This window comes from Lissotriton helveticus, chromosome 6 (genome assembly GCF_964261635.1).
Source record: "Lissotriton helveticus chromosome 6, aLisHel1.1, whole genome shotgun sequence".
NCBI lineage: Eukaryota > Metazoa > Chordata > Amphibia > Caudata > Salamandridae > Lissotriton > Lissotriton helveticus.
Genome location: NC_136067.1, coordinates 2,043,307,155 through 2,043,333,996, shown reverse-complemented (window position 1 = coordinate 2,043,333,996; position 26,842 = coordinate 2,043,307,155). Strand labels below are relative to the sequence as shown.

Here is a 26,842-nt window from a genome sequence, read left to right as displayed (position 1 = left end):
TTTGGGTCACCCCACAACTGGCTGAATACAGGGAAGAGTTGAGAGCGGTGCTGATTTTACAGGGTGCTGGAAAACTACAGTGGATGGCGTACATTGGGGACACACTAGTGGCCATGGGAAGGGGCAATCTGTGGCATGATGCAGAGGTAGCCAGCCCTGCAATATCAAGGAAGGATATGATAGGGAGCTACAAGGAGAACAAACCCTGCCCGTCTCCAGGGGAGCTCTACAACTGGCATGCTCACCACAGTGTTTTTAGAAATTAAAGATCCGTACAGACTAGAGCCTGTACTGGATGATATCAAACCAGCCCTTGATAGGAAGTTATACCTGCAGTTCAGGTATGGGGTACTCCCGCTGTGTGCATTTACAAACAGATGGGCGGGTTCACTCATTTTGGGCTGCCCAGCTTGTAGCAATGCAGAAGAGACGGAACATCACGTAATATTTTTTTGTCCGCCTATAAGAAGATTAGACATCGTTGGCTGATCTAATTATGTAGAAACCTGGGAGCCAAACATGGCATAGATGCTTTTAGGATACTGAAATATGAACCCACCTCCCCATTGTATTTTATTCTCTATGTGGTGCGAACTTAGAGCGCTCCTGTAGCTTAGCCCATAGGTTTTGGTTGATCACCCTATCATATCATACATTGGATTTGGAATGTTTTTAACCTGTGTATAATCTTTATGATTTTTTAACATGTATTTCATAATTATAATACGATGTGTACATGGTTTTAATAATATTTTACAGTTGTGCAAACTCTTCTTTAATCTGACCAGGATATGACGGCCCTGATGTCAGTAACTTGAACCCTGGTTTCTGGTTAAGGGTGAATGCTTATACTGTCTGTTTATATGAAATGATGTTGTAAAGCACATGCACTTTTGACAAGCAATCACAATGGAGGGCTAGAGGGCTCGAGCTCGTGCCTATGTGGATTACATTGTGCTCTTCTCTTCTTGTTACTGTCTTCTGTACTGCACATATACTGCACACTCACTTTAATAAGCCTTGTATTGGCAGGCCAATCCTTGGCCATTGGATCTGGGCATGTGTGATTATAGATGGTTTTTATGGAATATTAATATGATGCTCAGGCACTTTTGTGAGCAATTTTGGCCCTCGTCCAGATGGACGGACTTCTTTTTATTATTCTTTCTTTTAATGAAATGCATTGCACTGCACATATACTTTTATAGTCAAAATGACCGAAATAAAGTTTTCTAGATGATGACGATGAAATAAACATCCAGGCTTGCGCACAATCTCTTCTTTTACCCTCATTGATGGACTGACCAATAATCCATGTTTAGTCTTTTAAGAAAATGTAATAGTGATTGGTGGATTTACTAGTGATCCACTAATCACAACTTTGGGAATAGACTTGGCTGGTGATCCCGGAAGTGGCTGACATGGAGGGTCCCTGTGGCCCTGACTCTCCAGAGTTCATGCATTTAAACTGTGTGACCACAACTTAAACCCCCGGGCTGCTCTGGGCAGTGACCTCTGTCCTGTCTGTGTGGGGGAAAGAGAGACCGAGACCTGAAAACCACAGCAGTGTATGCTGATGCTCAGGGCCTGAGTTAGTCTTGGGGTTATGGAAAATCCACTGATTAGTGGAGGGAGTGCTTCGTCCAGAGAAGGTGCCACAGGTTCCCTGCACCATCAGCATGGTGGGAACAACTGCACCAGGAGGAGTAAAATCCACTGGTGGAATTTCCTTCACCGTCGGTGTGGTGGAAGAAATACCACTAGTAGATTCCCCTCCGGAGTTAGCATCTCACCAACAAATCTACACATCTCCTGGTGGTGCTGCCTCTTCCGACTCTCGGTGTAACAGGTTCTCCATGCACCTCGCCCTCACACTGGAGGAATTTGCATCACCACTCCATTCTAAAACTGTCCCAAAATCTGCCAGCTGGTTCAACTATAATACTTTCTGCGATCACTGAAAAGTTAACCAGTTCACTGATCTCTAATGTAGCCAATCAGTATGGGGCAGTGGTTCCCAAACTGTCAAACCCAGCTAGGGGAGCAACGCACCAAGCACTTTAATGCATGTAATGTTGAAGGGGTTGTCGGCTTCAGTTAAAATGATTAGACTTAAACGCATAATGTCAATGGTTTGTAAGTGGCATGCCTAAAGCTGTAAACGTAGTGCCTAATTGATGGCATGTCGAGGGAGATGTCCTCCATATTTCACTGGATCCCCACACGTTCCAACACTCCCAAAGTCAGCGGAAGATGCCTGATTTATTTTGTTAGACTTTTTTATAGTATCGTTTTTTTCCAAATGCATTTTCCACCAGTGCAAGTTATCAGGAAAGTACAGTTATCCTGTCTATTAACACTCTTAAGTATTATTAAGTATTGACATTTGTACTTGAATCATAGGTACTCCCAGTACACATTATTTCTTCCAGTACACACTCATTTCCAGCCAGGCCTGCTCTCTCTCCTTGAGCACAGAGAAGTAAAACACCATATACGGCACAATGTCAACATTTAGAAACAAGGAAGAGGGACGTTTAAAAAAATAAATCTGAAGAATTTATTTTACTTGCATTGATTTGAAGGTATTTTTAGGGAGGAGACAGCAAAAATAAAGCTGTATGTGGTTTAAAACATTGTGTGTCACCCTGCTGAGACAGGTGTGTTGGCTCGTATGACATGGGTAGAAATGGAAGTGCTTGCAAATATTCTTCAAGCGTGTATGTAGGCGTGTATGTAGGCCCCATTGCCAAAGAAACACTTCGGCAATGGAGCCTACATGCATAGGGGTGCTATCTAGCACTGTTAGTGGGATAAAAAAGTTTGAGAGGGTTCTCAAAAATAGACATGGGCAAGAAGTGTAACTAGGAATATTTTATTAGAGGGGCTGCCTTAGTAATACGAAACACCCTGCGTATATGATTATAATACCTTCATAAGCTTCATCTCAACTATTTTCAGGGCGAAAATTGCAAGTACTCCCGAGTACATCCCCCCACCCTCCAAAACAAGTAACAGCGGGGAGCCACGGGCAATGGCCAATGGGTCAAGGGAGCTGCGGGTTGAAACAGCTTGGGAACCACTGGGGGGCATTACAGAGCTTCCTGCTGAGAGAACTGCCTCTGGAGACATTGCTTATGCCTTTGAGTGCAGACAAACACACCTGACTGCCCTGCGGAGGGTTTCACCATAAACAGCTCCCTGGAGCTGATCAAGACATACATTTAATATCTCTGAGATGTAATGCTTCTAAATAGACACCTCAGTGTTACGCACTTCGAGCTCTATTTAAAGGGGGGATTCGAACATTCACATTTTTAAACATTATGCTGTACCCTACTGTGTCACACAGGGCCGGACTGAGAACCAAAATCGGCCCTGGCAAAGTGCTCGGCCGGCCCCCCCTACCCCGGGGGATTGCCCGGTGCCCGCAACGGCCAGTCCGGGCCTGGTGTCACATCCACATGTTGCTTTAGAACATGGCTCTTCATAGTTTCTGAAACTCTATGTTCGCCTTGTGCTCACTCACTTTACTTTTACAACAGGATCAACCATTTATGTATTCAAGGCCTACGTATGGTGCTCTCTGCTTTGGGCTCAGGAAGAAGTGGGAAAGGACCCCAGGAGTAGCCATGGAGGGTCTCAGCCGTCTCCAGTCAGCAGATAGGCTGATCTGAGCTCCTCCATCACAGACCACCCTCCGCCTGCCTTTCTCCACCCTCTGCAGGGCTTTCACAAGGGCAGAGCAGCAGGGCTGTTTGCTGCAGCCCACTTTTTTTCAGGGCCCAAACTGTTGCCACTGCGAAATGTATTTATGTATCATATAGGAAAGGCATGGCCTGTTTTTGAGATGTATTGATGATGAGACAGGTAAGTCGGTCACCTGTAGATGGCGCCATATGTTGACATTGCCTCAAAATGTGTCCCAGGACATTGGTCCTATTTGGGACAGATGCTCACGCTAACAGAAAACCTGAGAGAGGCCCCGCATGACTTATGTGTCCCAGAACTCACAAAAGCTTCGGACAAGCCTGGCACTCAGGTCTCATCATCTCACACAAACAGCCAACCGAACCACCAGCCCCTCCACCGAACAACCACACGAACACCTCTGCATCACACGGTACACCTGTCCTCAGCACATGATCAGTGCAGCCTACACAGCATCCTGGAGAATTCAACAATCCAGAATTGCAGTGGTGATTCCTTGCACATGGCTGCCCCTAAGATCTCCAGGAACATATGCGGGCTACAAGAAATCACCAGAACTTACAGAAGAGCTTCAGGGGAGCTTCAGGTGGTAGCTCCAGGTTTTTAGCAGATACATGTTCACTCTTAGTCCATCCACAATACCTTCCGGGGCAAGCGTGGCAGCAAGAGGAGCAAAATGAAACACTGCGCACAGATCCCTGAATGGGAATTTAACCCATATGGAGGGTGTCATGTTGTGGGGGCAGTAGGACCCTGAAGTGCAGAGGCCGCCTTGGTTTACAGCCATGGCAATGGACACAACTTCCTGCCTGAAGGACTAGACAGGAAGTGTGTGGAGGAGCAGGGCAGTCCTGGACAGAAGAGTGCAGGGACATCATGGGTGGCGACAAACTCAGTCTGGAGGAGAAGAGCACGTGTAATAATGAGGGAACCCAGGATAAAGTACAACTCGACGGAAATACCTGGCTCTGCATCGTCTCTTTCATCCTTTCAACGAAACACAACAGAGAGCTTTGTAGGCCTAGAGGAGGCGCGGAGAAAAGTCTCCTCCTAAAGGATCATTCTTTGGGAAACACCTCAAACCCGTAGCCCTGCTCCCGGGCCCTGATGGATACAGTTTTTAAGGCAAGTAGGAAGAAGGGAGGTATAAAGTCAGCCGACTCTACTGCTGAGACAGGTAGGCGGAGAGTAGGCGTAGGTTGAGGAGAAGATCCGCAGGGCAGGACCTGAGCACCTCCACTCCTCGTAGAGCATGAACATGACAAGGACCCTACATAGGGTGCAGGGTGTTGTGTTCATGCTGATTTTATATCAGTTTTGGGGACTGGTGTAACTTGTTTCCAAGCGCCTAGCCAAACACTCCCCAATTGTCGAGCTACTGCTAGGACTGTGTTGAAATCTCCCAACAGGAAGACCATTGCTGTGACTGGCCAAGTTGTCTTTGATGCAGCAGGACAGCATCTGATGCTGTGGGTGCTAATACTTGTACCCAACACAAACAGTGATGGATGGAAATGCCGCAGTCACTTTGAACTGCTGCTAATCACTTCATTCGATCTTTGTTCGATTTTTTGCTAATTCAAGCACTATGTTGCCTAACAATATTGAATTATACTTTAAAGATTAAGATACAAAAATACACAGAAGGGAGCAGCAAAAAGATCACTTTGCCAGGGGGCCCCTTGAAAAGCGGGGGCCCTGGAAAATTGCCCACGCCTTAAAAAATCTCTACTGTGCCACTGAACACAGGGACCAACCTTATGCACATCCGACTCTCTGCCCTGCTCAAATGGGACTGGCTACTCCGGACTGCCAGGCAACCTTCCTTCTGAATGAGGCACTGGTGTCCAGATACATTTCTGCTTTGAATGAAGTGTCTGTTTACATTTTCGTGAGTTACGATTGCGTCCTCATGGTGGAAGTGACACACATCAACGTAATATGGAGTAGTCTTTCAAACTGGCTCACAGTTCGTACTGTAGACAAGTGAGCCCTGCAGATTAGAAATTAGGCCAGGGGATCAGTGTCTCTGTAGCCATCGTAACTGTGACCACGTGATACAAACTCCAGCAGAAGTAACAAAGGGAACAAGGTACAGTACATAGGAGAGGCAGGGTGCACTTATATTGCAAGCCTTTCAGGGAGCAGGGCTGGAAATGTAAGTGTAACAAAGTCACACACACCGATGCATTATTTACAAACTTTGTTCTGTGTGAGAGAACATAAAAAGCTTATATTCTATTACCTCCTCGTCTGCCTTCCCCGCTACAGTCCTCACCTGCGAGATTCTGTCTCCATCCTGCAGAACCTGCTCCCTAGCTGACATACAAAAAAATCCTCCCAACATGGCCACCATTGCTATGTGGCAGTAGAAAAGGGGAGGAGCAATGACATTGCATCCTTTATATAAAATAGCAAGTTACAACAATCCTCTATAACATAATCAATCCCACCCCCCTAGGTGGGAAACACAGGACTGTATTGGGGGACTCAGAGTAATGAAGATTACTGGTAAGTAACCGGGCCATTAATGTGGAGTAGAGTTTCTTTACAAACCTCAGAAGCAGGGAAGAAAACATAATTAAGACACCCTTCTTACAATGTGAGACATATGACCGGTAAATGGCATTGGGATTTCAAACTAGGGTGTGGCCAATGGGTGCTGGGATAGTGCGCAGTGCGGCAGGAACAAGAAGCAAGAGGAGGAAGGCCGACCAACCAAACACCAGGAAGCCAAATCTATAGTAAGCACATGGCACGGGTAAAGGTGCACGTCTCTGCAGCAATCCCCTAGGGCAACCCACGCAGCAGTCAACTAACGTACCACACCTTTGAGTACAACTGACCAGCAAGAACCAGCGCTGTAGTATCTTGAAACCACTAATGATGCCTAGAGTACCCATCATGTCAGAGATAGACTGTTGTACAGAGGAGGATCTGCTCGTTGTCCGGGGCTACAACATGCTCCTCCCCGACTAGTAGAATAGAATCATACAGAGTGTCTTGACAGGGTACGGTAAGTACAACGTAAGGAACAGCCGCAGTAACTCCATGAATTGTTTGCCACTTTACATTATGAGAATCTTCCTGGAACCACAATATGTGGAACATTTATTTATTTATTTATGTATTTATTTATAAAGTTTTATGGAGCGCAAACTTTAAGGCCAACACGCTCCAATGCTACATGAGTGCCATTAGGCTAAGATGGCTTGGTACTTTTGAACGGACAGTGGTATTGAGCGAGGTGAAACGGCGCCACTCAGGAAAATCGCACATATATTCGTTTCAAAAGATCCTGAATTCTGGACGGTGCTGTAAGGTGAGGAGAACTACCAACCTCCCCCAAAATTGCGGCCAAGGCTACTGAATACACAAAGGAAATCCTCAGCACACGTCTGTAGTGTATCTATACATTTATCTGCACATAGTATGCATAAATATTTACACAGTATTTTGAGTTTCTCGCGGGACCATTTCCCAGTGTATGCGACAAAACACGTGTCGGCTGAAGAGAAACTATAAGAATAAAGAAAGAAAAACAAGAAACTCAAAATACTGTGTTAATATTTATGCGTACAATGTGCAGATAAATGTTTAGATACACTACAGACGTGTGCTGAGGATTTCCTTTAAGATGGCTTGGTACCAGCTCTCTCTTCTAAAGAAAGTAAACAATTTCCTCCTAGAAAGTGGCTGTAGAATGGTTGTTGAGGCCCTCGTATTCATGTATCTGGATGATGCCAATTCCCATCTCTGTTGCCTCCCAAACTTCACATTCGCCCCCTTAAGAAAATCCTGTGTTCTTGCGGCAAGCATCCACAAAGGCCTGAAGAAACATGACCATGTTAACCTTCATTCAGATGGACTCCCCCTGCCGACCCCAATGTGTTCAAAGAAAGCTACATCCTCTGTAAAGCCATCATGATATGAACCTGTCACCTGCCTGACAAGTTCACTATTTCTCGACACATCCAAAGCCAGGGCGCCAACAGACTGGAGAAGAAGTGCAAACAGTAAAAAAGCCAGACGAAAGGCCTTCTTCAGGGCCAGAAACTGGAATGGTATCAACATATTATTAAGGGTTGTCCCGGCCTGCTCTGATTTAGGAAAGATCTGAAGTAACTTCTTTAAAGGACACCATATTGTGGTGCATTAAAAGTCCACTTTTGCTCTTAGAAGCCAGCTACCCCTCCAATCACAAATTTACTTTTTCTTTTGTATTTGACACTGTACAGTGCTTCCTCGCTTTTTGTGCTATATAAATATCTCTACATACCTACATACACACCTGACTTCAGTATCCCATGACTAGCTGGCGATCCTCAGGGACAACGTGGGTCAAACCTGCAGAGAAAAACCCAGTTGCTTTATCTGTGAAGAGAATGATGAATTCGGACTCTCCTGCTACCATACGGTGTGTAAACGAAAGCCTGACCCCCAAACCAGACCCAGCTGTGGTCTATATCTGCTGTGACGGGCAGAGGGTGTCCCAAGACCAGAGAGCAGCTGAGAGCTGTCCTGCTTGAGAAGAAAACACAGATTGATACCTGTGCCGAGAGCACACTATAGCCTTACAGCCCGCTGCCGAGGGCTACACTGGTTAAAGGCTCTGAACCTGAGTTATAGGGTGAGGGTCTTTAACACCTTCAATGCTAAGGCAATTCCCCTCCTGTGCTGCATGCCCAGATTTCCCATTGTTCATGACAAGGTCAGCTCGTCATTAGCACAGCTCCAGTGTGCCTCATGACGAGCTGAGCGCGTCATGAGCATGGAAGGGGTTAACTACCAGTATAGCCCGAGGCAGAAGGGCTGTAAGGCTATTAGAACATCCACCCTCAAGGGTAGAATGTTTTCAATTAAAAAGGGAGAAACAGAAAGACAAATATTGGAATGTTGGAGCTGCGGGCTTATACCAGCCATTATAAGCCGGAGCTACTCCATTGTCTTCAATAGAGCTCTCATCATACCAATGTTCTAATATGGAACATTAAACCTCCTATGGGAATCCAGAAGCGTGGGATTCACCTCTACTCTTGTCCTATGTCCTTGGGGAGAGAGAACTCCTTTTGGCTTGTGTTGTACTAAGTATCCAACCTGGGCAGGTGCAAGCACCTTTCACCGGACCAGTAGTTCATCTGAGTTACGAGAGATGACTTACCAGTAAAGTGAAGTGAAGTGAAGCAGTTACTAGGACTCTAGCATAACCGTTCTCTAGCTATCCCTGACTACAGGCCGGAAAGGGACTCTTAGTGCACCTTTTATTAGTCCCAGGTTCCTCCCCCTTGGGATGGGTCCTCTTGCAAACAGAGTGTCCCATGGTCATCCTGGAGTGGGCATATACCAAAAGATCCTGGAAAACAGGCCCTTGCTGAAATAAAGCCCCCATTTGGTCTGGGGTGCAATTTTTTCAGTGATTGGAGTTTGCAAAAAACTGTGAGTGGTTTATAGTGCAACAGAAGTGAATTCAGCACAAGGGACCGGATGGGGAAGAGGGTGGTAGCAGGTCCCTGTCTGCCCTTTAATCCACTTCCAGTGCCAGGAAATGATTATATATTTAATCAAGATTTGCTGTTACTGAGAAAGACAGGGATTTAATAACACTATGCTACACTGCCCTCTGATTGTGATCACCTGGCAGTGACTGTAGTTTAGTTTTGCCACTGGGGCTTTGTCATGCAAACACTCTTTAGTTTTGGACCATGGAAGGAACTTCAGTTACATTTTTACAAATATATTTATGGGTGCAGCTTAGTCCCCAAACTTGGTAGACACTTTTGTTGTGTGCATGCTTGCTCTATTTTCCATTCCTAGCACTATTTTACTAAAGACAATATTTGTCATCTTTATATGAAGTTGTTGAACATTAATTGGCACAAGTTACCTCCATGATTAAGCCTCGACTGCTTGGCCTCGCTACCGGACTGAGAGTCAAGTCCTGAAACACGAGTTTGGTGTAGTAGCATAGCAAATTGACCATCAGGTATACCAAGGACTGATGACAATATTAACCCTAAAATTGCAAAGTAACCTAGACTCCAGAGAACAGATCTAAAAAAGAGAATGTCATTCTTAAAAATACTAAGTGAAGTCTGTGCTAGAACTCTGATGTGTGTCGTCCTCTCGCCGTGTCGTCCTCTCGCCGTGTCTGGAATCCCCATTAGATCCTCATGTATCTGCTATCTTGTACAAGGTACCATCTTAATTTTCACAGTCTCTCCATATCTCCCTTTTCTGTTTGTTTGTCTCAACAGGTGACAATAACCATCTGTAACCAGTGTTGTTCATAGCATGTAGACAATATGAGTGATATTCACCAAATGTTAGAGTGACATTGAAAATGAATCATGTATATTGTGAATATCTGTGATTACCCACTTGTCTGATTTTGAACCTATTAGTACTTTGTGGTTTGACCATACCTCATTTAGATTTCCGTGGTAATTTACATATAGGAAAAGATTTAATATGTATTTTTTTATAACAAATGACTATTAACTTTATGTATGTGTCTTTTTTATATTTGATATTAACAATGAGGAGAAAATTGAAGAAAAAAAAAGATTTTTTTTGCAAAATCTGTAGTATAAGGTCCATGATTATCCAGTAATCTCTGCTGCAGCTGCTGCACAGCCAGGTATCTAGCACTATGCCCGGTGCATGATTTTTTTCAAATAAGTAGTTTTCCTTGCCAGGGTATATACCTTTTTGCAGGGGGCCCGTGTTCTTTTCCAAATTTGTTTGTCTCACCAATCCTTTTATTTCTCCCTCCATCTGTTAATCACCCACCTCTCTCTTGATGTCTTCCTGCAGAACCTCAAGATGAAATGGCCTTTCTTGACTTGGCTTCTGGTCCTCCTGGGATACGGCGAAGGAGCTCCGAAGAATGCTGGCATGGACAGGTACTGGACTCAGACCTACTTCATTTTATTTTTCCTGTAAAGGGTCCCATAAATTTCTACCTTAAAGACCTTCTTGATAACATTTTTAGAAGTGAATCACACCAAAACAAAAATAGTGGATCACAATAGTTGGTTGAGAATCTAGGTGGATTATATCTAAGGCTCCCGGTTTTCCGTTTTTACAGATAAATACAGACAGAAAACAATGTGTTTTCAGTTTGAATTTATTTTTCATGGTGAATAAATACAGAAAATTGTACTTCTTTTAAGTGTCCCTCCATGCTGTCTTTCATGAATTATAGGCCAGCAGCTGAGCCGATAGACAACATGTGAAATGAAAAAAACAGGATGATATTCCTATAAATAACAGCATATGTCAACATACATTTATGGTACAATGCTAGTATTTAAGAGTGGATGTATTGTTATGAAATATTTGGCAGATTAAGTAGATAAAACACAACAGATATCAAAGTATGAGTGCTCGTCTATCGGTTGAATAGATATGGAAAAGTACAGTTTTACAACGTCATTTATACGCAAAACACAAATTAAATATGGATAAATACAGATAAAATGGGCAAAAAATAAATATGGATAAATACAGATGGAAATGGCCAGAAAATAAATACCATAAAACCAGGCGCCCTAAATTTATATCCTATTTAAGTTTATCACTGTTTAAAACAAAAGTGACGGTCGGCAGCGTGGAGTTGACATCTGGGCACATAGAAGGAAGGAAAGCGGACATCTGCCAAGTTAAGATACTCCCTGGTTTCTGAATCTGGAAGTCATGATTTCAACTCTACACAAGCTACGGGCATGTTTAACATCCGGGATCATATTTTTGGAGGTTTTTGGCTTTTCCCAGCTTAAAAATGCCCAAAAGTGATTTACTGGAGTAGTCACTGTAGCCACACTTAGCAAGTTCCAGTTAAAAGCAGATTCTGCGCATACTGCAAGATGTGTCCAAGACGGCATGTTTGATTGGGAAACCCTGGCTGTTGCAGTGCTTGGATGACCGTATTGATGAAGGAACTTTAATATCAATTATTATAATGCTGGTGATGATGACTGGTTACGGAACAGAGACTGTCTAAACCAGAACATGAGTTTCAGATTTGGGAGGTTTTAACTTGTCTACTGTAAATAAAGTATTAATTAGGGGATTTTTATATTATTAAATCCATCCAAAAATCATTGATTTCGGTGTTACTTTCACTGGTGGATTGGTTTCTGCCAATGCTTAATTTGTTAAAATTAAGAGCCAGGGCCGTCGTCATGAGCTCTCTGCAGTCAGCACCACCCATTTCCCCTGCCAGCGCTGCCAATGACCGCACTAACACAACTACTAACCAGCACACTTCTACAAGTGTGAGAATTCAGACTATTCCAGGCCCTGAAAGCTATAACAATGCTTTGGGCGACTGTATTATTCATTTTTGATGTATATTGAAGTAGGAAGCAGCAGTTGTTGTGCTCATCTCTAAATTAGACAAACAGCTCCACCATGAGGCAGACTGCCATAAGTGCTGGTGTTGACAATTAAGTACGGGTGCCGAGCAACGGAAACCACTGGCTCAAATTTAGCACCAGTGACTGCTTTAGGGTTTGGCAAGTGGTAGATATCAGCCTTGCCAGAGATTATCTTGGCCATCTGCTCAGCCAAGTCTGGAAGGAAGTTTGCCAAAACCGGTGGCCAATCAACCCCCTTGTTTAGAGTCGCTGATTCTCCAACATTTTCAGTGGAGATGCTGCTGGGTAAGACCACATCGGAAAGGGTGGCAGACTTTCATCAAAAGGTAGTTATAGTGCCCTTGACGCACTGGGAACCACCCGAGCATGTACAGGAGAATAGATATGGAGGCACCAACAATATCCCCAGTGGGGAGCCCAAACATAATAGTAGGAAGGCTACCAGAAAAGCTGAGCATTGCTGCTGAATTTTCTGCTAGGGTTTGCTCTGCTGTTTGGCTCATCCAATGCAGCATTTAACACCTTCAGTGAAAAAATCTCTGCCTCCCCGGCTAAGAATTCTAAATATGGCATATTTTCCTCAACCACCGAAGTGGAGGAGGATAGATTGGTGCAAAGTAGGGTGGATCTACTGAAGTCCGGATCCAGATCAGGCCAAAGGTCTCTCCTGGCTTTAGACACTCTCAGACCTGATGCTCAAAGACTTTTCATGCAGGAAAATGCAGCTGAAGGCGTCCAACTCCCAACACTGGTGCGACAGAAACATAGTGTTTGTGGAAAGTCACCAGTATAATTAATGCGAGAGAACAATGGATTGGAAGGGCGGGCGGTTACCGTGCCTAGGAGCCTGGATCACTCAGCGTTGTACTTCGGAACCCCAGGTATGTGGGTCTCAAGGGCCAGAGAACATCTTCTATGGGTGGCTCACATTTGTTCACTTGCTATTTCTGATTGAAGTTTTTCCTTGCAGCTCCACATCCTTCTAGAGAAGATGCTGCGTATCAGAGCCACGTATGGCTTTGAAGTGGCTAGGACGCAGCCTCACTAGGCAGGGAGTAAATAAATAAATAATAGGTAGCTATTGGAGGACATTGAATATGATTTAGATTAATGCTTTTGGATATCTGGGATAGTTTGTGGATCCTCCCGCTATGGTTAATCCCAATGGGTTCTGCGCTCCCCAACAATTGAAGGAGCGTGAAACATGCAGAGAACCATGTTGAGCCCAGAGTGGGAGAAGTGCAGCTGTTCGTTGATGCTGAGCTCAAAGAATGGACTTTTAAGAACAGGACATGCGGTGAAAGATGCTTAGTTCCTGTAGAGAGAGTTCAGAACTGTAGTAATGGCACTACTGCAAGAACATATCTAGTCGCAGACATACATAGAACGTCTCCATGTGTGCCCTGGTTGCAGTGTGCGGAGGGTGTCGGGCCAGTTTCTTCAGGTCGCCCAGCTTCCTGTGTGGTCAGTGCTTTCCTCAGGCACTTCTGAACCTTTGATAAAACGTTAGTGGTGGACATAGCCAGTGCTTCCCTTTCTCATTTTTACATTCTCTATCTTTCTCCTCTTTCCCACAGTTCTTCCTTTGGCCCCAAAATGTCCTCCTCTTCTCTCTCTCTCTCTCTCTCTCTCTCTCTCTCTCTCTCTCTCTCTCTCCCTCTATTTCACTAGATTCCACTTCCACTGCTCCCTTTCTGTCCTCTTCTCCTCCACTTCTATCTCCCTCTCCATCTTTCCTACCTACTGCTCAACACTCATCCTACCTACTCCTCCTGCACCCCTATTAACCGTACTGAACCCCTACCAACTACACTGAACCCCTACCAACTGCACTGACTCAATACACCTGATATTTCGAAGTGGTCGATGGACCAAGAGTTCAGAAAAGATGCTGGCTGGAGTTCTTTCCGAAAGACACAGAGCTGGTCTTAGTGTGATCTTCTCAAGGTCTGCTCTGAGGCTTGGGAGGTTGTGTTCCAACGCTGTTCCATTCGCTGCAAGAGTCATTCAGGAGGACTGGGTGTCCCCAATGACCTTGTCAACTTGTCTCCCAACTCTTTGCATCAGCAGTAACTCTAGTTCTGCTGCTGGATATTGGATGGAGTGCAGTGGCGGCTGATCACAATGCAAAGTGGTAGAGCAGAGAGGGGGGAAATAATAAAGTAACAAACACAGAACAGAAGAATGCATAAAAAAACTATAAAATAGTACTTCCCTTTCCACTGCGGCCGCTGCCTTGCTCCTCTCCGAATCCTCGACTCCCACGGGCTGGTGCACACTGCCAGATGCCAATCCTGACATTGTTCTCATGCTGGAAATGCTATTACTCAGCATGAGAGAAGCGCTGGGATTGGTCTGAGTGGCCTGATTAGGCACTCAGCCTGGGAGTCTGTGTCTGTTCTTCAGCCAGCTGTACAACACAGCTCTGGTTGGAGTAACGCTAAGAGCGCACAGCGGTTTGGCCATCCTAAGATGGCCGGCTAAACCGACATGCGCAGTTAGCAGTGCCCACTACCCCTCCCTAAAACTCAGGATAGCCCCGCCCGCCCTATGACTCTGCTGGCTCTGGGCAGTAAAAAATAAAATAATAATAAAAATGTTTTATTATAATTTTATTTTCCACTTTTGCCTCTGCTGGCTATCAGTACTGGGGCAATGTTCCTCTACCATAACGGATTCCACCATAACCATGATGGATTCTTTTTCAGGACACCCTTTGTTTCAGGCTGTTCACAGCAGTGGTTAATTTGAGCCTGTACTTTCCGGTGCTCAGCACCGGCACTTAATTGGTTTCTAGTGCTCCGCACTGGCACCTAATTGTCAACACCATACCACTAGGTGGCGCTGCTCATCTAATTTAGAGATGAGCAGAACAACGGTTGTTTATGAATAAAATATACATTACAATTGCTTTCCAGCCATTCCTTTAGGGTTGGGGACCTGGAATATTCCGAACTGTCGCATTTACATGTGAGAGAGTTGGTTAGTAGTTGTTTTGGTAGCGATGGCAAGGGGGATGGGTGGTGCAAGCTGCAGTGGCCTCCTGGTCAGAGCCCTGGCACTTAATAATTAACAAATCAAGCACTGGTTCACAGTAGTGACCCTGGGAAAGTTGGAGGATCGGAAATTATGTTGCATGAAACTTTGCAGTTCACAACTTCCCCTGTGCCAAAACTCCTAGAAGGCATCTATTTACTTAGCAGCTGGAAACCAGTTTCAGAGCTTGGGGCGGGGAGGCTAAGCCTCTAATTTATGCAGGTTTTATAACTTTTGTTGAGTACTCAACGAGCGCTACAGGCATACCGAGTTGTGTTGATGCAGAAGATTGAGCACATGGATGTCAACAGATCTTCTGGTTGGTTGTTCTACCGAGAGGCTCTGCCGCGCCTTCTCATTGCACATCTAGAGTGAACATCTGTCTAGCAGCCCTGGCTCTGATAACAGGCACACGACCAGCCAGACCACAGCAACTTCCCGCTGTCCCTTCTGCTGGAAGTGCCATGTAACTCCATAAGGTGGTGCTTGCTTGAAGAGTTGTTAGGATCATTAAATCATATCAAGAGGGAGGAGGAAGTTGTGGTCCTTTCAGCTTCCTTTGCTTTAAATATCATGAATCAGGTAGGGAAGGATCACTTGTCCTGCATAACCAGGGTATGCAGGTCCGGTATCTGCGTGTCCCAAATAAAAAACCCTCATGCACGTGTAGAGTAGTTCGGATAAGCGGTATATCTTGATTCTCCGCTGATCAAACACGTGTGTGCATAATCACAGGGTTAGTTGGTATGCATCCTCCACCTGGAGGTTCTTACCCTCGGTTAAAAACAGTAGTGATCAGTGATAAGAGTGGTGCAAGGTTAAAATACCCGGACAGCCAGATTCTCAATTTTATTCGGTCTGGATTCGGGTAGCCCTTAGGCAAATCTTCAGAGCAGTGCGCTTGATGAACAATTAGGATTCATACGCACTTAATAGTGGATGGTTTAAAATGGTCGACATGTTTCTGCCCTATGTTGCCTTGTCAGGTCATGCGGGCGTTCTTCAGGACCAGGATGGAAAAAAGTGAGCAGAGACAGTGAGTGTTTCTTGGTGAATGTGGTTGTTATAATAGAAATTTTCTAATTATAATCAAAGGTGAAAATAAAGCGACGTATTTGTCCTTTATATCAATGAGGTCTTATTTTACCTCTCGTGAGTTTGTATCACACATCAACGGGCAGTCAGGGGGTCAAGGGTGCCTACTGCGGCTTCGTCCTTCTTGCACGACTTGTGCTGACACTGCCTCTCTGTGCCCGATATAAAGGACAAATACGTCGCTTTATTTTCACCGTTGATTATAATTAGTGGGGAAGTGTGGCTCAATGGTTAGAGCGGCAGACCCTGATGCAGAGGTCTAGCCCTGGACCAGGGTTCAATTCCCCGCCTCGGCGGGTCTTGGGCTCAAAATTCCACGGACCTGATAATTCTCGCCTCGGTGCCTATTCCAATCATGGAGTCCCACTCTGCAACTCTGGGCAATAGCTTGCTTAATCTCCACAACGGCCCCCACAACGCTAAGGATGCCTGGCCTCCACCTTGGGGGTGCCCAGGAGTGTACACCTCACAGGGAAAGCCACGATGGGTTCCACAGCGGTATTCGTACAAGCGCCTTGAGACCCTTGCGGGTGAGTAGTGCGCTATACAAGTATCAATTGACATTTACAATTTACATCCGAGCTACTCTACACGTGCATGAGGGTTTTTTATTTGGGACATGCAGATACCGGACCTGCATACCCTGGTTATGCAGGACAAGTGATCATTCCCTACCTGTTTCATGAGTTGTTAGGATCATCAGCTGCTGTTTGTGGGAGTGTGGGGGTTGCTACTTCCCTTGATCAGGTAGTATCCAAGTTCTACAAGACGTCTATTCTCCAGCATGGCATCACACATTGCAATCTTACATGTTTTTCTTGTCTCCATCTCAGGCTGGACCTGGCCAACAGTTTGCAGGACAAGCCAATTGGGAACCCCTTGCACTTCGGAGATGATGAACTAAAGTGAGTGACGCTTTAGAGTATAATGCGCATGTTGTTTTCTTTGCCCCTCCTCTTCAAAGAATCACAAGCCTTGTACCATCTATCTTGCATCCCTGGTGTCTCTTTATCCATTTCAACAACCAGTTTATCCACTTATACAACCATAGCCTTCTCAAGTTTATGAACATTGAAGAATTACTAATCCTCAAACCATCAAAAATTGCAAGATATTTGTATCCACACCCCTGCGGTACCCTCCTTTCTTAACTTGTACATTCAACCCATGGTGAAGATCTCCTACCCCGTGGTCTGACATCAGCGCTGGCCAATGACACCCCGGTCATGTTAGGTGACCCAACCAGAGGTCAATGCTGTCTCAGGTCACTATGTTCCTGCAAGATCTTGGCCACATTGGGCATGTGTTTTCCATCTGAAACTAAACACTAAGAAAAAGTATGGGCCCAGTTTTGGGAAGACAGGACACAAGAGGATGTAGAAATCAATAAGGGTTTTCATGCGTCACCAATAGCAATAGACCAAGACATTCTCAAACATACACCACACAGCGCATGCGCAGTGCTGCTTCTTCAAATTCAGTTTGCTTCTGATGCAACACTGGACAAGCTCGAGCCCTGGCGTTGCTTCGGTTTGCAGCTCGCCTCCTTGTCTGTGTGACTCGCCTCGACTGTCCATGTTGGAGTCTGACACTTTTCCTCGTCAATCAGGTAAGGATCCTGAGCAAGGTGCAGGAAAAAAATGAATAAAAAGTAACTTTAATGGGGTTGGGAAGGACACAGGGACACCTAAAGAGGAAGGGAAATCACTGCACATGGCCAACACCATTGTCTCTCACTCACACCAAATATCACACTTCTCGAGATGGCTTTCCCATATTTTGGTAAATAAGCCAACCTGATCTTTGAGTTCGAACGAGACTTCCTCGGTTTAAACTAGAATTTTTTTTCCATTATTTTTTATTGTCCCAAATTGGAACTAATGTGAAAATAGGTAGTTTGTATTTTTCCATGAATAATTTAAATGAGTATCAATGTTTACTGATCGGGTTTTATGATATTCAAAAAGAACCTTTGGAAAAGGGACATTATTTATAGAATGGTTTCAGTTCACACCCATTTAGGGGTTTTCGCTGCAGCTGGTATCAGGCCGTGTTCAGGTTGCTTGAAGGTAAACAACGCCAGACTGGGATGTAAAATAGACCGGGGTGTAAGAAAGTACCCTTTTTGGCATGGTTACTCCTCCACTTTTTGCCTGACTCTGATGCATCTTTGACTGAATGTGCACTGGGTTCCTGCTAACCAGATTCCCAGCGCCTGTGTTACTTATTTCCCAAACTGTACCTTTGTTTCCACAGTTGGCACACCTCTGGCTCATATATAAGTTCCTTGTTAAAGGTACCAGTGGCACCAAGGGCCTTGTGACCAGAAAAGGGTATCTAAGGGCTGCAGCATGTATTGTGCCACCCTAAGAGACCCCTCACCAAACACATGTACACTGCCACCTACAGCCTGCGTGCCTTGGTGCCGATAAAAGGGAAGAGGTGTGGCGCCGCAGCCAGGGCGACTGCCTCAAGAATCTGGGGATCACGGTTCGATCCCTGGACGCCGGCAGCAGATTAGCCCAGCACCATGTGAGTCTGGGCAATAGCTTGCTTAATCTTCCCGACGGCCCCCAGCGCCTATAGACCTTTACGGGTGATTGTTCGCGCTTTATAAATGTGGATTATTATAAAAGTGAAGAGTCGACCTGGCACATCTCCCTGTGAGCCAGGTCACCCAGCATTGCAACAGGCATAGGTAAGTCATCCCTACAGCAGGCCTTACAGCCCTACGGCAGGATGCACTATCCTGCATGTGAAGGCATAACTGCACGAGCAGATGTGGCTCTATAGTGTCTAAGTCCACTATAGCCATACTGAGTACATGGGCTGGGAGCTTGTCACTATGAGTTCCACAGCTCCATGATGGTGTCACTGAATTCCATGATGTTTGTTACCAAACATCTTAGATTAATGAGCCCACTATGACTGCAGTGTTGGATTTAGTAAAAAATGCACCTCAGCGGTGCCCCCTGAAAACCTACCAACCAGGTAGTGTGTTCCTGACTGGTCTGCCCCAGCCTCCCACTTGTACACATGTTTCTGACCCCCTGGCCCTCTGAGATGGAAGTCTTTTCCTCTTATGGGTCAGAAAGAAAGCCTGCCCTGGGTGGAGGGTCTTCTAACCTACCCCAAACTGGAACAGCACAGAAAGGCGCTGAGCCCCAAAGGCATCCCATTCTCTGTTATGCTAACCAAGGCCTCTCCAGCAAGTGTAGATGCCCGTCCCCTGACCAAGTCCCACTTTTGGCAGCAAGGTCGGCGAGAAAATTAGAAAACAAGAGAGGTGTGCCCTCTCTCAGCCAGGACCACCCCTAAGGTGTCCTGAGCGGAAGTGACCCCCTCCTTTGAAAATCCTCCATATTGGTTTGGAGGATTCTAGCCAATAGGGTTAGCGGTATACCCCCTCCCCAGAGGGAGTGGACATACAAAGGGCGTATTCACCCTAATGGTAAATAGCCCATTGTCTACTACCTTCTTACCCATGTAATGCCCCTAAATTGCGTGTTTAGGTGTACCCCTGTACCTTAATCATGAGATTATGAAGAAGAGGACATGAAGACCTGTGCAGCAGCGACGACTGAGGACCACAACTGACTTAGCCCCAGCCATAATGGCCTGTCTCAGCCTTCAATACCCTGCTATAGAAGAGCGACTTGTCCCGCGGCCCAGTGACCTCCACAACCCTGGGAGGATTGCCTGCTTTCGCAAAAGATCTCCCTGTCCAGAAAAAAAACAGTGTTAAAGACCAGGGGCCTCATTTATGAGTCTGTGCGTCACTTTTACACTGCCGGTGCGTCACTTTTTGAGACGCACCAGCAGCGTAAAAAATGTGCCTTGATGCACCATATTTACAAAGTGACGCATCTAGGTAGATGCGTCACTTTGTAAACCCCTGCGCTACATTACACCTACGCAAGGTATAATGCATGCAGGGGGGGGGCGTTCTGACGCAAGACAGGGTCAAAGTAGTGACGCAGTGAAATCTATAAGATTTCACTGCGCCACTTCTAGGACACAGATGCGTCAATTTCCTACGCCTGCCTCACAGCAGGCGTAAGACTGACGCAGGCCCTTTCACATGGGGCTTGCCCCATGTGAAAGGACACGTTGCTGGAGTTGCGTCACTTTTGTGACACACTCCAGCAATGCGTCACTTTTGCGCCGTACAGATACGTCAGAAATACTGACGTATCTGTAACTCCTTGCGCCATGATGCGTCATACTGTAAATATGACGCATCATTTGTCTCGCAAGGAGGGCGCAGTGAAAAGTGACGCATCGCTGTTTTCACGCAGCGATGCGTCACTTTTCATAAATTAGGCCCCAAGTGCTCTGCCTGTGGAACCACAAACTCAACCACCTCTGCACCGACCCCCATTGAGCGCAGCAGCGTAGAGTAGAGTGGTGCAGTGCTTAGAGTGGCACAGAGTAGAGTGGACTGATGTAGAGTGCATTGGCATATAGTGTTGCAGAGTATAGTGGCGTAGAGTGCAGAGGCATGGAGTGCAGCAGGATAGAATTCAGCGGCATACAATGCAGTGGTGTACATTAGAGTGGTGCATTATAGAATACAGTAGTTCAGAGTAGAGTAGAGTGGCGTAGAGTAGAGTGGCAGAGAGTGTAGTGACATAGAGTGATGCAGAGTGAAGTGGCGTAGAGTGCAATGATGCAGAGTAGAGTGGCATACAGTTCAGTGACAGAGTGTGCAGTCTTGCAAAGTAGAATGTTAAAAGTGCAGTGGTGTACAGAAGTGTAGAGCGCATTGGCGGAGAGTGCAGTTGCATACAGTAGAGAGCTGTGGCATAGAGTACAATGGCTTGGAATGCAGTGGTTTAGAATAGAGTGGTGTAGAGTGGAGTGGCGAAGAGTGGAATAGAGTGACATAGAGTGCAGTGACGTGGAGTACAGTGGTGTGGAGTTGATTGTTTCAGAGTAGAGTGAAATGGCATGGAGTGCTGCAGGATTGAGTGCAGTGCTGTAGAGTAGAGTGCAGTGGTGTGGAGTGTAGTATGCATGGTGTATTGGTACACTACCATTACAGACAACACACTTTCAACTGACACGACTTACACAGACATAATAGTTTTACTAATAAAACTATACAGCATACAAATGATATGCCGAAATAGCATTGCCAATTATTGATTTGTTTGGATCAAATTAAAGTATTTGTTCCCAACAAACATAAGAATTAACAAAAATGTGCTTTGTTTGTTCTTTTCTAAATCTGGTATATTCTGAAATGCTTGCACAGTTCATTTAAATGTTGTTGTGTACCTGAAAAAAACCCTTTCCTCTACCCCCAGTATCCAGCAAGAGTTTCCCATAAATCCTCTCACTTTGAAGTCAGAAAAGAAAAGTAAACACCAAGCTCCCAGAGAAGACAGTGCCTGACATTTGACCTCTGGCTTCGAATGCACAGCAAATGTGACAAAATAAGAACAATACTTACAGGCCTGTTTACAGGAAGGAGCACTTGTGGAAGAATACAAGGGGGGTTGATGTAGAAAGGTGTTGCTCCTTGGGAGGGACGAACTGAAACTGAACAGCATAAAACAAACGGACAGCAAATAGAAAGCCAAAAAAGTTATTTAGAAACCACAAAGCCATTGGTGAGCAATGGGTGGAATTCATTCCCATGGAAGCTTTCTGAATGTCCACAAGATGTCTTTAGCAAGGCTCCGCCCTAAAAATATTGCTTGTCGTTTGGCCACAAAATTCCTTTTACCCGAGCTGGACCGAGTAATCTGCTTTTTTTGCCTCAGATCAAGCATAGGAAAATCAGGTGATATTCGCAGGGGCTATCCAAAATCTGGGGTGCTCCATTCTGCTTTCAGTCTAGGGCTACAGAAGTCAGATGACCCCTGCTCAAGCTCCTAGCCTAACCAAAGGGTATGATGGACAGAGTGTTGAACATTGCAAGCACTCACTCCCAGTCAACTGATCTGGGTTTAATCCATCATCATTCTTTAGCTCACTCCACCACCCCAGTTCAGACAGAAGCGCGTAGCCTGGCTCCTTTAGTAGGGGGTATTCCTTACTAGCCCCCTGTGGATTTCAAATGGCTCGCCTTCACTCATCGTATGTATCCCCTCTCTTCCCTCTCCCTGTCTCCCACCTTTCTCAGGTTCTCTAAGCCTGCATCTTTTTCTTCTTGCACTTTGCCACTCTTTCTACTGCATTTTTATTTCTTTCACGTTTTCCCTCCCTCACTCTTTCCTCCCATGCACAAGTTCTGCACTCTCTCATCTGCTTTCTTGGTGTCTCATGCCTGCCTTTAATTTGGCACTTTTCCCTCTTTTCCTGTTGAGACACGGAAGACATTTGCACCTAGATTCATCAAAGTCCCGTTTTGCGAGTATGTAATAGCGATTCATAAGGAATCGCTATTACAGACTCGCAAAACGGGAATCATGTACAAATCGCAATTTATTTTGCGAATCCTACAGCTTCCTTATTTGCGATTAGCAAAGGCCCATAGGAATGAATGGGGAGTCATTCCTTATTTGCGATTAGCAATTTGCTAATCGCAAATAAGGATGCGATTTCAAGGGTGCCAGGGGCGTCCAAAGGACACCCTGTAGCACCCCTGAAATGTAAATTTAGCCTGATGTTGCACACACACATGTCCAAAGGACACGTGTGTGTGTAACATACCACTTAAAAAAATGCACTAAAGTGCATTTTTCTATGTTTTCGGTATTTACCACGAAGTCAGACTTCGCGGTAAATAGCGGCCAGAAATAGCGAATTCGCAAAAAAAAAAATGGTTAATGAATTGCATTTAAGGAATCTCAAATAGAGATTCCTTAAATGCAACTCCTCGCAAATATGCGATTTCGCTATTAGCGATTTTTGCATTTGGGATGATGAATCCCAAATGGAAAAATTGCGCTCGCAAAGGGCCAGATTCTCAGAATCTGGCCCTTTGCGAGCCCATTTTTCAATGATGAATCTAACTGAAAGTTTCTTTTATTTACTGCTAATCAAGATGCGATCATGAAAATCTAAATAGTCTACGTGGCAACAGCTAAAGTTATTGAAAGTCATTTTTTTAAAACGCCACGTCTCAGGGAATTATCCTTAGACTGGAGACAGACCTACCTTGAATCACAAACATTGGCTTCAGCAGCCATACTGCCACCCTGTCAATATTTGTCAGCCTCCTGCTGCCAAAAACACCCCTCCCTGTCCGAGAGAGGTGCAGCCTGAGGCGATCAGGAGGTAAACATTGTCTAATTGTACTTTACAGGAAGAGCAGAGCGCCCCAGCACTGAAGTGTGACATTTTATGCCATGCTGGGTTGTGAGGCGTGTCAGCCTGTCCTACAGGGTCACAGCACACTGCTCTGTGACTGCACAGGCAATGTGCAGACAGGAGCAGTGTGTACTTTCAAAGCACACTCTGGTGCCTCTAGGAAGTAAAAGAATCCACGCTAAGGCAGCTATTGCTTGATCTGTTATGTTATTTGATGTTATGTGTATTTGTAAAGCACACTATCGCCCGCAAGGGTATCCTGGCACTGAGTAAGGTGTGTGTGCCCGGCCCTACCTATGATATGTTGGTTCATTGAAAAGCCAGGTCTCCAGCTTCTTGTGGAATTCAGGAAGTGAGGAGGAGGCTCTGATGTGAAGAGCGAGGTCGTTCCACGTTTTATGAGCGATAGAAGAGAACGTCTGCCCTTCTGATCTGGTCCTGTATGTACATTGGATGGCTGCAAGTAGGAGTATTGGAGAGTGGAAGTGCAACTGTTCAGGTAGGTGGGACCTGAGTTGTGGAGCGCCTTGAATGTGTTACGAGGAGTTTGAATTAAGAACATTTCTGAATCGGGAGCCAATGTAGTTCCTTGAAGTGTGATGTGATGTGAGTTCTCAGTGGGATGTTGAGGATGAGGCTTGCTGCCCAGTTCTGGATGGTCTCTAGTCTTCTAGTGAGTTTCTTGGTGATCCCAGAGAACAGGGTGTTCCCATAGTCCAACTTGCTGGTGACCAGCAAGTGGGGAACATTTTTTCTTGCGTTGCTTGGGAGCCATTTTAAAATCTTCCTCAGCATCTTCAGGGTGTGGTAGCAGGATGTCACAGTGGCGGGAATGTTTGGCTCACAGGAAGGCCTAAAGAGCATCACGCCGCTGTGACAGGACCTCCAGCACGTCTGTGCACTGTGGGGAGGGGACATTATCTGCCCCTTGCACTCACCACCATGGGCAGATATGCCCGGGGTCCATGATGGAGGGTGAGTGTCTGAAAAGTTTCAACTCTCCGTCCATCATCTCATTGTGTTTGCTTTGTTCGACCTAAGTTGGCAGGGTATGCCCAGACGTGGGTCCCGTGCTCACTACGCCACTGGAGTCAAGTTATTCTGGCTGATGACGGCTGACAGTCAGAACCCGGTCCTAGGATGCTTGATTCTGGTCCAGGGAAGACATGGCTTGGCAGTTCGGGCTGGACTGTTCCCATGAGGCACAGGGTCAAGACTGATTTGCATATGGTTGTGTCGGAACTGCGGTGGAAGTGTGCTAAAGAACAAAGATGGATTCAACCCATATCCAATAGTGACTGAGGGGTGAGTGTCTGAAAAGTTTCAGCGCTTCGTCCATCATCTCCTTGTGTTTGCCCATTTTACATGCCTTTCTGCCAAGCATTTCCTGGCGGGGTCCCCGCCAGGACATGCTTGGAGCAAAGGCAGGTCGGAATCTGCTCAGTGATACCGGCATCGGCAGAGCCACGATTCCCGCCAAGGAATGTCAGACCGCTCCAAGAGATCCTGGCAGCCGTCCTACCGCCACCATCATGATCGGGCGGGAGACCCGACGCAATGGCAGCGGTGGGACCGACATCAGCCCCTATATACTTGTAATAAGAATCTTCTGTCACCTCCTGGTTAACTGTCTGCATCAGACACTTTTTAGTAACTAGGTCCCAGAACTGCATAACCTGCATACTCTGTGTCCACAGCACATAACCCTTGCTTCTCACATGGTAATCACTTGCCTGCATCTATCAAACCTCTAACCTTCCTCTACCATATCTAGTCTCCCCACCAATCATTTATGTGAAGTAGCATATTCACCACACCCACTAGTTGTGACATCTGGCTCCCCCTGATTCCACCACAAACAAACTGAAGTAGTGCATGTAAGCTCTTCTTCTAAGATCACCAGACTAAACGCATTAACCAGAAACCACTAAATTAACCACTAATCTTGGGTTTCCGAGTATCATGCTACTCGCCTCAAAGCTAGTCACAAGTAGAAAGTGCTATATAAATGCAATTGCAAGACAATATTTGGGGGGCTAGGGCCTTCTTAGACTAAAGCATGTGAGGCTGCATCTCTTGTGTTGTACATTTACTTTGTGTTTGTATTCTCTATCAACAACTGTAAACAGTACAAACCAGATTCAGGCAGGTGATTTTTACAGATGGACTTTTAAACATTGACTGATTGTTGATAAAGATCTAATTGCATAATGAAATGTATGGGAGGTTGTACAATGTAACAATCTTACTGTCAATGATCAATCTTTCCGATGACATCTTTTGCTGCTCTTGATAAGACGTGTCTCGTTTGAAACCTCCAGAGCTGCACATGCGCATCTTCCAAAGACTTGGACGATAGTTGGTCTACAGAAGCGACCACATTTAAAGGATTCTCTTCTATGCATAAGATGATGAAAATTGTAAATTATAAGTAAAATCAGCTTCAGAATAGATCGACTTGGCAAGCGTAGGCACAAGTTGCCCCCATCTTCACACTCGACCTTCACATTCCAGTTCCCTACAGTGGGATGTACGTCACGACAACGCGGGCTTTTACACCGCGCTGCCATTACGACGCATCCATTACAACGCAAGTCGTTACAACGACTTGCGCTGTAGGCGCTGGTTCTTGGAATAGTATGATTTACTATTCCAACTCCAACCTACACAACAGTTGGGATGGTGTTGGAATAATAAATCTACTATTCCTTAGTATCTAGCGCCATCTAGCACAAGTTGTTGCAACGACTTGCGTTGTGATGGCAGCGTCGTAATGGCAGCGCGGTGTAAAGCCTGTGTTGTCATGGCTGTCTCCCCTACAGTGTCCTACATTGTACAATCGCGCCACTACCGTACCTTCTATGCATGCTATCAGGAGCTCATCAAGAGCAAACCCTCTTGACATTTTGGGTGACATGCCCCATCATTCATCACCCAGGGATTTGCCAAGTAAACATGTGCTTCACTTCACGCGTGCTGCGGGGAGGCCATGCAGATGGTAAACCACACTTCACACCAGTACATTTCGATCAATGAGATTGTGTTGTATGGAGCCCTGCCTCTGCCTTGAGCATCTTCCATTGATGCAGTCGCTCCTTAATCTCTTTTCCAGGTTGTTGCAGAATTACCTGAAGAGCACCGACAAAGTGGAACAGGACCCTGAAGCCATGAAGTGGGAGCAGGGTAAGAAAAGCAGAATCATACTATCTTTAAGCGCTTTTGATCTCCCCTGCCTGGCTTCGCTTTCTCGTTTCTCCTACAAGCTTTCAACGTGTCTTTGTTCTAACCCACCTACCTACATTGCACGCCTGCACCTTACACTTTGGTCTGTAGGTCACAGGGACTGTGTCTCACCTCTGCTT

At 45.6% G+C, this 26,842-nt stretch overlaps 1 protein-coding gene across 1 annotated transcript in view; it reads left to right on the top strand.

Moving 5' to 3' along the window:
- Positions 1-26,842, top strand: part of CGREF1 (cell growth regulator with EF-hand domain 1) — a 128,104-nt gene that overhangs the window by 90,570 nt on the left and 10,692 nt on the right. The window contains exons 2-4 of the mRNA XM_078650069.1: positions 10,525-10,613; positions 17,054-17,125; positions 26,593-26,663. Coding sequence (XP_078506195.1) covers positions 10,534-10,613; positions 17,054-17,125; positions 26,593-26,663 — 223 coding nt within the window. The 5' untranslated portion in view covers positions 10,525-10,533. The remainder of the gene's footprint in view (positions 1-10,524; positions 10,614-17,053; positions 17,126-26,592; positions 26,664-26,842) is intronic.